The 12,546-nt window shown below is 43.4% G+C and overlaps 1 protein-coding gene across 1 annotated transcript; it reads right to left on the reverse strand.

The window, feature by feature from the left end:
* Nucleotides 1-11,068: 11,068 nt before the first annotated feature.
* LOC117364241 (actin-like protein 7A) lies at nucleotides 11,069-12,325 on the reverse strand. The gene has a single exon (XM_033953253.1). The coding sequence runs from the start codon at nucleotides 12,323-12,325 to the stop codon at nucleotides 11,069-11,071; it is 1,257 nt and encodes a 418-aa protein (XP_033809144.1).
* Between the last annotated feature and the right edge of the window lie 221 nt (nucleotides 12,326-12,546).

A 12,546-nucleotide genomic window follows, 5' to 3' on the forward strand; every position in this document is an offset into this window, starting at 1 on the left:
TGGACATGTTGAAAACAACCATGGGTATGACTCTTGAGGATCTTACTGGACTAGCACAAAACCAATCTCTTTTTAGATCTGTAATTTATCAAGTTGCTAGGACTCGAACATGAATCGATGACACCTAACAAACAAACAAAACAGCTAGTGCTAAGTTGCAGTAGTCTATTCTCAATAAGATTAGTGATTGTACTAGGATTTGGAATGGTTCAATGTTGAAATATTTTTTTATAGTTCTAAGTTTTCTCATGATTAGAAAGGATTGTATAGGTTGATGTATGGTTATGGCTTTATCTATTTCTACTCCTAGTATGCTGAAGTGTAGTTCCAGGGGGAAATTATTCTCTTCTAGGGTGAAAGGTAGAGACTATCTGGGGTCATTTTGAGAGCCTATCCAGAGAAATTTTTATTTTTGTTGAGCTTGAGAGCAGGGTGAGGATCCAGTTTCAATTGTGTGGAAACAAGCTGTGATGTTGCATAGGGTGTCAGTTAGAAGTGTGGTAACCTTCAGATTAACTATAATGTCATCGGCGTAGATGTGAATGTATAGATCCTGTCTGTTCTATGGCTACTCCTAAAGATTGTACGAGTAGGTTTAATAGTGTAGATGAGAGTGGATAGCATTGCGGGACTCCGCTGAGGGGGTGCCATTTTTCTGAGAAGTTGTCTTTTTTTTTTTTTTTTACACCATAGTGTAGTTCAGTTAGAAAGCCTTGGAACCAGGATAATGTAGGGCCATGCAGCCCTAAGTGGCTTAGAGTTTCTAACATTTGGTCGACATCTATTAGGTCACAGGTGCTGCTTTATTTGAATTGTATGATGGCACATTGGCCTGTGCATAGCAGTTCTTTGCCACAAGTGATTAGTGCCGACACCACTGTCTCAGTACTGTGATTTTTTCTGAAGTTTGTGACTAATGCAGAATGTTGAAATCTTGGAGCCCATTCATGTAGTCATCAACAAACCAGTTTTGGAGCTTAAAAATGAAATGAAAGTGGGGTAGAATAGGCATTTGATTTATGCAAAAGATATAATAGATAGTCTGATTTAAGATTGTCTCCATGACTAATATTCTTGTATCCTGAAATATTCATGTATTAAATAACCTGATTAAGAGCAAAAAGCATTCCAGTACAAGTGAAAAAAAAAAATCACAGTGTTGTTTTCTTACAGGACAAAAATAAATCAATAGAGGAACAAAAAAATGTCAAAAAAGAAAACTGGTTTCCCTAAAGGAAAAAAATCCTAAATACTGAGACTACTTTTAATTTATAATTTACAGTAGTGCCGTTAAACTCTTAAATCAAGAAAAATTAATGAATAAGTGTGGGAGCCTTCAATTCTAGAACTGTGGCATCCCGCCCTCAATATGAAAGAACAAAAATTAATGAAAAATCCTCAATATTAGGCAATCATTAATGCTCTTAATACATCACTTCCTTTCCCCTAATAGTTCTGCCCTCTGACTCGGGCCACCTCTTTGTTTCTATGTTTTATTGTCTTGAAATCTTTAGATATAATCACCCTGAAGAAGGCATCATTAAATATAGCCCTTTGGCTAGCATTTTTCAGTTAACTATTGTGACAGGGCTAGGGGTAAGCCTAGCGCTGGCAACCCGGCTCCTGCCCCAGGCGCAAGTATTAGTGCTCTTTGGAGGACCGCTCTGGAATAAGCACAGCAGAGAAAAAGAAAAAAAAAACCCCCAAACACCCTTTCCATCAATAATTGCCAGTTCCAAGTTTTATTATCCAGTTCAGTTTGCACTCCTAAAACAGTCCCACTGGCTGATGATGATTCCCACTGGAAAAGATTTATCACAAACAAAGCTCTCTTTTACAGCAAGTCTTTGCTTCAATCAGGAATGAAACCCCCCCCCCAAAAAAAAAAAAAACATTTCCCTTTAAACCGAGTTTCTTTCTCACAGTTCTGGGCAGCATTATTGTTTCAAGAACTTATATACAAGAGCCCCTGTGGACCAGCTAGCCCTGGGCTTAAGCGCCACATCTTCTAGGCTTGGCACAATTACTGTATTGAGCCCACTGTGTTTCTTCAGGAAGTTATTCCCATCTGACTACATGAATTATAATACCCCCACTGACCCTTATTTTTGGGCAGTGGGCTGGGAACCATCCACCCTTGTTTTAATGGTCTAAGATTCCCCTCCCAAAAGTTCCCACTATCAGGGATGTGAAATGTCAGGTCACTGAATCAACTCAGGGCTTTATTTCTCCTTCTAATATTAGTTAGCATTAGCCCATCATTATGTTTTGTTTGAATACAGGGATTCTGGTTTAATTTCTGCTATTAGGCAATCCTCACATTCACACATCAAACTCTCATTTATTAAATAGTCCCACATAAGGACAGAAATGTTTCTTTAAGTACTTTAGACCATTGTTATAGAACAAACTTTCATTCCCTTCCCCACACTGTACCTTATTGACTCATGCTGCATTCAGACAAATAGTCTAAGGCTTCTGGACTGCAGTCCATGTCATTTCCCTCAGAGATATATCCCTCTACTTCCATAAGAAATTCCTCACTCTCTGAAGTTGGGTACAAGCTATCCTCTGGAGCAGCGTTGGCCCAGCCCTGCTCATGGAGCTTTTCCCTTCCAATTAGCCTCTGCTTAGGAAGCAGAGTTTTGTCAGCATGGAAGTGCTGTGGTACAGGAGGTTTCTTAGCAGAAGGCCATAAGACAGAGCTCCTTGCCTTCAGTTCCCTGTTCTGTGAAGAACGTCCTTCCCTCCAGGTTCCTGATTGCCTGTGTGTGTTGTCAGCTGGCCTTGATTTATCCTGCTGTGGAACTTTCACTAGTGCTCTAACCACGTTCTGCCTGTCAGCTCCACCCCTTTCCTTAACCCTTGCTATGTCAGATTGCCTGACCAGAGGTTTAACTGGAGAATTAACAGAGGGTTTATAAAAGGGATTATAGTGGCTTTTAACAGGTATTCTGTTCTTCTGTGCCATCCCTTCTCTATTCTGCCCTGCCTGTCTGATCTTAGTACTGGTAACAGAGTTAATGGGCAGCTTCCTTGGCTTAGGCACATTTCTTTAGTGGCAGGGCTTAAAGCAGATTTAGAACCCATGACAGGAGCTTCCCTGTCACAATATATAATGGTGTTTTGGGTTTTTTCCCCCCAGTATTGAAAAGTAGTTGCCAAGTAGACTAGCATTTTTTGAGTTTTCTTTGATTGATCCTTGTGTTGTCCAACCCTGAAAAACATTTAGGAGCAAATTCCAACAACTTAGGCATCCAAATAGATTGAATAATAAGCACAATTAATTACTTTAACAAACAATATTTGAAAGTCAGACATCCAAAGGCTGTGTGTGATTCATAGAATAAGTGTCCAGAATTTTATAGACACCCACTGGAAAAAGCTGTGCCCAACGTGATAGGTGTGGGCATGGTTTTAATATGGATGTCCATTTACAGAATCGAATGACACTCAGGGGCTCATAATCGAAAGAAAAAAACGTCCAAAAAATGTCCTAAGTCGGCACTTGGTCGATCATAAACGAAAGACGTCCAAGTGCCGATAATCAAAATGGATTTTGTACGTGTTTACAAACGACCTAGGCCTTCAAAGTGCCGATGAATGACCATAGCTAAATGGGGTGTGCCAGGAGAAGTGTCGAGGGTGGGATTTGGGCGGGACATAGGCAGGCTTAGACTTAGTTGTACTACATGTATAACCAAAAGTTATACAGCACAGGATCGACGGAACTTGAACGTTGTGACTTAGACCATTTAGAACATGGTCTAAGTCACAAAAACCCACCTAAAGTCACCAGATAAGCACTGCAAACACATAATACAGACCCCCACACAATACCTCAGTGATCACCGACCCCCCAACCCTATAAAAATCGTAATCACACCTTTAAAATTCAGCCTCCAGACCATCATCATCTGGCAGCCTGGCATAGCAAAGCCTAGTTGTCCTGCACAGAGGCATCTTAAGCTGTCTTGGGGATGGGTTAGGTACCCATGGAGAGGAGGCCTCATGCCCATAAACTCCAGTAATCCCTGCATTGATACTTAAACATGTGCACTCCCATATACACCCCCAAAACCCTTTTGTACTTGCATATAAGTGGCTCCTGCAGCCATAAGGGTTTTTAGGGTGATAGATAAGTGGGTCTAGGGGATTCTGGAGGTGGTTTGGACCTATATGGGAGCTGTAGTGAGATGATGACATGGCACCCTTTTTGTGAAGTTCACAGCAGTCCCCTGTAAGGTACCCCACTATTTAGGTGGCAGGTCTGGGTGTTCAGTCCATCACTTTGCAAATCCCTCCCATGTCCAATAGGGCTTGTTCTAGGCGTTTTTGACTTGGACGAAAAGTTGGACGAAAATGTGGTATAAAGATGGATGATTTAGCGACTTGGACGATCAGATTGGCAGGACGTATACTTAGATGATTTTCGAAATGAAAAAAAATTTGGACGTATTTTTCAAAAATGTGTCCTAAGCTGTTTTTTTACTTTGGACGACTTGCGACTTAAATGAAAATGGACTTAGACGTCCCTTTCGATGTCCTGTTGCATCTATATTCTCACTTAAAATGTAGGCATTGCAAAACCAGGTCTACTTTTGGGCAAGCTGGGCACTAGCTAGGTGCGAGTTAGGTGTGGATTAGGTGTGCTGGTGGACTCCAGATATAATGGTATGGATTTTAGTTTTTGGAGTAAAGAATGCTCCAGTTTGATATTAAGGTAAAAAAGATATTTAATAATACATTACTCAAACAAAGCACATGAAAAAATATATTGCATACTAAACCTCATTCCCAAAGTTTAAGAAAATAAGAAGAGAAACTCTATTCACAAAGGCTGTGGTTCAGAGCAAGTGGACATATCTGATGCACAATCTTGACATCATTGTGATATAATCGATATACACCTAGATGGCAGAATGTCACTAAAAATAATAGGAAGCACTGCCTAAAAGGAAGCTCCTGTGGCTCAGTGTTTAAAGGTACTTCTTCCATCTTCCACAGGTTGTATGCTCAAATCTACACAAAACCCCCAGTACCTCAACAGCTTCTTTTTGGTCTCATAAGAGAGTATGGATTATGGACAGGTATCAAGAGGACTTTGCCATTTACATTTGCACTCTGTCATTTCCAGGGTCCAGAGGGAAACCTATTTTTACCCTGAGATGGCTATGATCTCCTAAGGCAGGGGTGTCCAACCTTTTTGCTTCCCTGGGCCACATTGGCTGGAAAAAAATTTCTGGGGCCGCACAAATGCTGCAGCAAGACAGAGGAGGGAGCCAGCAAGACAGTAAACACCCGGGGGCAGCAGAGAAAAACACTGCATCACCCTCAACCGGGGCCACACAAAATACTTCATGGGGCCGCATGCGGCCCTTGGGCCGCAGGTTGGACACCCTTGTCCTAAGGTATCATCTCAAATGGCAGGAGCCCCTGTCTAAAAAGAATCTCATGTGGCTCAGTGGTTAAAGGCACTTCTTCCATCTTCCCAAGGGGGTGGGTTCAAATCCCTAGTATTATCAGTTACCCCCCCACACATAATTCTACTTTTTTTTTTAGTGATAATTTGCCATCTAGTTGCATTTGATGATGTCTTATAGGTCATGGTGAGCCCTCCAAAATACCCCTAAAACCTACTAGACCTACATGTCTACCACCCCAATAGCCCTTATGGCTGCAGATTGCAGTACAGTAGGGTTTTGGGGGGTGCTCATGTTTCACCATGAATGCAGTGGTTAGTGTGGCTAATGAGCCTGGTTCCTCCTCTCTATGGTTCACTAGCCCATCCCCCAGACTACTTAAGCCACCTCTGTGGAACTCTACTAGGCTTTCCTATGCCAGGTGCTCATGTTCTGGAGGCAAGTATGTACGTTTTTTATTATGATTTTATGGTATTGTGGGGGGGTCAGTGATCACTGGGGGAGTGTGTAGAGGTCTGTACTTTGTATATGCAGTGGTTATCTGGTCACTATGGATACCTTCTGGGTATTTAGACCTGTTTTTAGATCGCCTAAGTCACTACATACAAGTTCCGTCTAGAAAGTCTCGTTAAACTTTTGGTTATACTTGCAGTACGACTAAGTTTAGGTCAGCCCACGCCCTGTCCAAATCCCGCCCTCACCACTCCTCCTAAAATGCCCCTTTTTATTCTGGGTGTACAGTGGCAGGGAAAAGGTCTAAGCTGCTTTTAGATACGTCTAAAACCAGTTTTGATTATTGGCACTTGGACGACCTGTCTTTTTGATCGTCCAAGTGCCGATTTAAGCGGGATTTTAGACATATTTCCGTTTTGATTATGAGCCCCTTAGCTTTTAAATTGCCATATGGCTGAGTGTGTGGTGCAGTGGTTAGAGCTACAGGCTTAGTACCCAGAGGTTGTGGGTTCAAATCCCTTACTGCTCCTTGTGACCCTGGGCAAGTCACTTAGTCCCTTCATTGCCCCAGGTACACTCGATAAGTGTTTAAGCCCATTAGGACAGAAGGAAAATCTGATAAAGTAGCCAAATGTAAATACCACTTAGGATATAAGTGGTATAATTGAAAGGTAAATTGATATAATAGTAGTGCTTCTTGGAGAGGAGGAGCCTGGAGTCCCCCTCTGTAAAATTGGGCTGCCTTCTGCATGCCATCTTACTGCATACAATTTTAATGTAAAAAAAAACCAGCGCAAAACCACTGTTCTAATGACATCATAATGCTAAAATATGAAAACGTTATAGATGTCAGGATGTGTAAAAGGCGATTCTATAAACCTAACTATGCAGATGCTGTATTCTGATGTGTTTCTAATGTGCTCTCCAAATATCCTATCGCAATTTAATAAAGAACTTTACTATTCCTTTAAGCATTTTAGTAGACCTCAGAACCACCACTCCTCCGTCCCACCAAGGTGTTTCAACGGTGAGATCCAAGTGGTGAACTCCTCACTGGTCTGCTTAATTTTAAATGTTGTGCAATTCTTATCATTTTTCACTTTAAATTACTTAATTACTTATCTCAGTAATGGTGCGCTGTACATGTTTCACTGTGGGCTAGCGGTGAGACCCGACATGTTTCACGAGAGTTTCGTCAGGGGTCTACCCTAAAACAAATCATATTATTCAAGATTAATAACTTTCAATCTACCATTACTCCACAAAAACTGCTAAAACACTCTGCTTACCAACACCGCAGCCGTCCACCTCTTGTCCTTCAATGTTTGTAAGATGGCGGCCGCGTCTTTGGGGCTCCCTTTATATTCACTTCCTGCTAAGGGACCTCCCCCTAGATGTGATTGGACCAAGGAGAACCCTCCCCCTGCCCCACGGGCTCTGGATCTTCCCGGCCTTAAACACTAAAGTTCCTCAACTTTGATAATGATGATGATACCACCCTACCACCCCAGTCAGAACATGGAAGCCCTTTCTATCTCTAAATTCATCCCATGGGGGACTACCGTGTCGAGCCTATGAATCCATCTTTGTTCCTTCAGGTTCAGATCTCTTTCCGTATTGCCACCCACCCTCCCGCTCTGTTGTAAGCTGTCAATTATACGCCACCAAAGACGCGGCCGCCATCTTACAAACATTGAAGGACAAGAGGTGGACGGCTGCGGTGTTGGTAAGCAGGGTGTTTTAGCAGTTTTTGTGGAAACACCGTTGAAACACCTTGGTGGGAAGGAGGAGTGGTGGTTCTGAGGACTACTAAAATGCTTAAAGGAATAGTAAAGTTCTTTATTAAATTGCGATAGGATATTTGGAGAGCACCTTAGAAACACATCAGAATACAGGATCTTGATTTTCTAAGGAAATATTTTGCCAATCAGTTGCAGTCTAACTATGTAGGTGTGGCACCCTTTCTATTGTGTGTCTATGTATAATGGGATCACGCTGAGCGTTGTACTGCCAGACGTTTAAACGACACCTAAATTTTAAGCATCCTTTATAGAATTTGCCCCATACTCTGTTGCAGATCATATAGCTTTTGTAAATACAGTGGTGCCTCACACAACGAACTTAATCCGTTCCAGGAGCAAGTTTGTTATGTGAAACGTTCGTTGTGTGAAACGCGTTTTCCCATAAGAATACCTGTAAAACAAAATAATTCGTTCTGCAGCCCTGTTGTCCCATAAGAATACCTGTAAAACAAAATAATTCGTTCTGCAGCCCTACATTTCCCTCCCTCCACCTCACCTCACATGCAGAGCCTGCCAGCCTTCTCCCTCACCCAGCCGCACGATCTCAAAAAGCTGTGCACGCGCAGCTGCTGGAGTTGATCAATGTTCTCTCTCCTGCAACTTCCGGTTTCCGGTTGCGTCAGAGGAGAAGATTGAACAACAGAGCATGCGCGCATGTGCTGCTCTTTGAAAGTGTGTGGCTGGCCGAAAAAGAAAGCCGGAAAACTCGGTTTTTAAGGTAAGGTGGAGGGAGATGATAGAACACTGCATTCAGACAGGAGGGTGCTGCTGTTCCCGGCTCACATTAGAAAGCGGCGAGAGTAGTTCCGCCCCCCCCCGGGCCCCTCGGGCGACTTCGTTGTGTGAAACGAAGTTCGTTATAGGGAGCAAGACAAAAAGTTCGTTATGCGCAGCGTTCGCTGTACGAGGCGTCCGTTATGCGAGGCACCACTGTATACGAGGAAATTTGTGCACCACACTTGAGATAAGTTTTACTAAGTTTGTTTATTTCTAATTTATTATACGATTAAATACTAAAGTAAAAAAGATAAAGAAAAAAAGAAATTAACTAAAGTCAAAAGCTTCACAGAGAGGTTTATCAGGTCAATGAAAGATACTGGAACCCTGATAAGTGCAAACTGTTTTATCCTGATTGGATTGTTTGCCGGGTTACTAAGACCTTTTCCTCTCTGCTATTCATGCATTTTGAACTGAGTTTGAGATCACTTTTTGGTGCTGGTTATATTCTATATCTAGATCTCTACATCTCATTTTTTGTGAGTTATACTGGTATATGTTTTAAAACATTGCACCACTGGCTAGCTTGTAAGATATTCTATTTTATATCATAAAATTTATAAAAAGTTAAAATCAAATGAAATACAATACAATCTATATAATAAAATGCTAGCCCGCGCATGCGCACTCGCGACAAGCGTGTTCCCTGATCCCTTTTCTGTCGGGATGTGGCCGCACGAGTGCGCATGTGCGCGTATTACCTCACAACAGCCTCCCTACTCTCCACCAAGGCGGCGAGCTCTGACACCAACAGCAGCGCCACTGCGATCGGGAAAGCACAACACAGCCGGCGACTCCCCCCTTCCGCCCTCACTCACTGCCAAAACCACCACCTCCGCCTTCTCGCCGGCTCACCCGCTTTTAAATGAAGAGAACGCTGGCTTTGCTGTCTTCTGTCCACTGCGGGCTGCCCTCTCTGACTACTTCCTCTTTCCGCTAGGGTTGGCCGCAGTGGATAGAAGACGCCGAAGCCAGCGGCTGTAACCGCCGATATCCGTTCCTCCAGCGGAGGGGGGGGGGTGTCTGGGAGGAGAGGGATCACGGCCACTCAGCACCCCCACCGAGGAGCCCAACAACTTTCCGCTGCCCGTGACCCGACTCATTTGCTGCCCCCCCCCCCTCTTCCCTTACCGTGGGCCCGACTGGCGATTTAAGCAGCATGTCCAGCAGGCTTCACACGCTGCTTCGGGCCCTTCTACTGCCCTGATTTGCTCCGGACGTGCCAGAGTAAATCAGGGCAGTAGAAGCACCCGAAGCAGCATGTGAAGACTGCTGTACATGCTGCTTGAATCGCCATGTGTAGTCGGGCCTGCGGGAAGGGAAGTGAAGGGGGGGGGGGGCGGCAAAGGACTTGGGCCTACGTTTGTAGTCGCGAATGTGGGAAGGGAAAGGGGGTAGAGGAAACGCTAATGCAGGCATAGGGAACTGGTGTGGGGGGAGGGAAATGGAAGGGGGAGGGAATGCTGCTTTGGACAGACAGACAGAGGGAGGAAGGGATACAGAAAGAAAAGAAGAAAGACACAGGTGCAGGTGCACAGGGAACTGGTGTGGGGGGAGAAAAATGGAGGGGGAGGGAATGCTGCTTTGGACAGACAGACAGAGGGAGGAAGGGAGACAGAAAGAAAAGAAGAAAGACACATGGGCAGGTGCACAGGGAACTGGTGTGGGGGGGAGGGAAATGGAGGGGGAGGGAATGCTGCTTCGGACAGACAGACAGAGTGAGGAAGGGAGAAAGAAAAGACACAGGGGCAGGTGCACAGGGAACTGGTGTGGGGGAAGGGAAATGGAGGGGGAGGGAATGCTGCTTCGGACAGACAGACAGAGGGAGGAAGGGAGACAGAAAGAAAAGAAGAAAGACACAGAGGCAGGGAGATATACAGAAAGACAAACAGACAAAGGGGGCCAGGGACAGAGACAGACAGAAAGAAAGACAGCGGGAGTTGTGTCAGGAGGGGTGCGGGATGCGGCAGAAGGAACTTTTCCAATGGGTGCAAATGGGCGACTGTCGGGAACCTCTGATCAGGGGCAGAGCAAGGTAAGTGTATCATAGGGATAAGAAGGAGGAGGGTGGGAGAAAAAGGAAGGGACGCCTACTGCTGGTCAGGGGGAGAAGGAAAGAGGTGCTGATGGACAGGGGGGAGGTAAAACAAAGGGATAAGGGCTGCTGCTGCATAAGGAGAGCAGTGAAGGGGTGGTGGTGGATACAGGGGAGGTAAAAGGAAGGGAGAATGGACAGGGCAAGCAGGCAAGGGGTGGTGATGGACAGCCAAGGTAAAAGAAAGACAGAAAGAAAGAAAGCGGCTAAGGAGAGAGAGAGAAAGAAATAAAGAGAGACACACACACATATATTCTAGAACCCGTTAATGTAACGGGCTATAAGACTAGTCTGATATATTTGTATATTGTTCAAATTGCATGCTGATAGAGTCACATATATAGTTCAAAATCAGGCAATGTATTTAAGACATTAAGAAAAATAGAGATCATTTCAGCATTTTAGATATTTATTCAGTGCCTGTAGATGTTAATATTTCTGACCTTTCTACATCAGCTTGAGACTAAATGGAGAAACAACCCAATAGCCCAGGTGATACATCCTTCCAAACTATGTGGTCAGAAACATTTTTTGAACATAATAAATGGTCCCTGCTCATTGTATTCTTTCCTATAGACCCAGAGTTGCTGAAAGGCCTTCAGTGAAGCCAAGATTGAGCCACCAGTCCAGACAGAATATTTCCTTTCTGAACAATATTCCAAAGCTGGCTTGTCAAATGGCGATAACTTATTCAGTTCCTTTTGAAAACGTTGTGGAAACCCATCTAGCATGGTAGTACCACCACAAAGCAAGACATTTTTTATCATATCCTTCCTGATAGAGGCATCACATTTATTAAGACAACTGATAGTTACAGCGTGAAGGCTTGGTTGGTTAAAACCTATGATAGATGGTTTGAAAAGAGCTTCCGGACAAACAAATCTTTCCTTTCCAATGGTCAGGAGATGCCCGTCTGGAAGTTCATAATCTACTAAATATTCCCTGAAAGGCAAACCAATTTCATAGTGGATCTCTGAAGCAACATAGCAACATTTATTTTTGATGTCTTCTACCAAGGGAATGTGTTCTTCTTTAAACATGTTTCCAGACTGATTTAGCAACTCTAACAAGTATTGGGTGATATCAGCCCCAGCGAAGTCTATTCTCTCTGTAATGTGGGGCAAAGTGTAACCTTCATACATAGGTACCACATGAGAAACACCATGACCACATTCAACAACTAAACCTGTGGTCCTACCATAAGAATACATAGACAACCGGGACTGGTAAGCAATATGCATTGCTGGCACATTAAAAGTTTCAAACATCATCTCTGCATATTTCTCCCTGTTTGTAGTAGGACTTAGTGGAGGATCTGATATTAGGACAGCATGCTCTTCCGGAAGGATCTTCATTTTTGTGTGAAAAATGTATTCCCAAATTTCATGCAACCAGTCCCAATTTACCACTATGCCATGTCTCAATGGATTAACACGTTTTAGTGGTATGCTAGCATTTGCAAGCTCATGTCCGACATAGGTTTCTTTTCTGTTATCCCCTGTTTTAACAGTCTCTTGAAGAGGTTTTCCTATAGTAGATGAAATCACATATGAAGGCTTTTGTTGCCCAGCATATCCAGCTTTGCAATATCCTGTTCCTATGTCCATGATAACTGGCAAGGTCGTCTTTACTAACTTTCCTACTGGGAGTGGTACTGGCAAACATTTTCCTTTAGATTTGATACCTTCTCTGATCAAGACAGCTCTTTTTGCAGGGCCTTGTTGTGGTATTGCTACTGGTACAGACGTTGATGTCATAAATCTTTTTGACGACATTTTCTCCAATGCTTTTGACGTAGGTTGCTTCTAACTCTTGTACCATTGTAAAAGATACCACAGGATGCATGGCTTGTTAAAAAAATTTATTTTTTATGAAGGCGACATTGTTGTTTAGGACATCAGTACTGCAACTACATTCCTGGAAAAATAAATTTGTTAGTTTTGCAAAGCTTTGGATTCTCAGGACATTTAAAAGACAAGTAGGCCCTTTTACAAAA

Source organism: Geotrypetes seraphini, chromosome 7, assembly GCF_902459505.1.
Source record: "Geotrypetes seraphini chromosome 7, aGeoSer1.1, whole genome shotgun sequence".
Taxonomy (NCBI): domain Eukaryota; kingdom Metazoa; phylum Chordata; class Amphibia; order Gymnophiona; family Dermophiidae; genus Geotrypetes; species Geotrypetes seraphini.

Excerpts from the sequence above, each read along its gene's own strand:
- LOC117364241 (XM_033953253.1), bottom strand. The coding sequence starts at position 12,325 with ATGTCGTCAAAAAGATTTATGACATCAACGTCTGTACCAGTAGCAATA.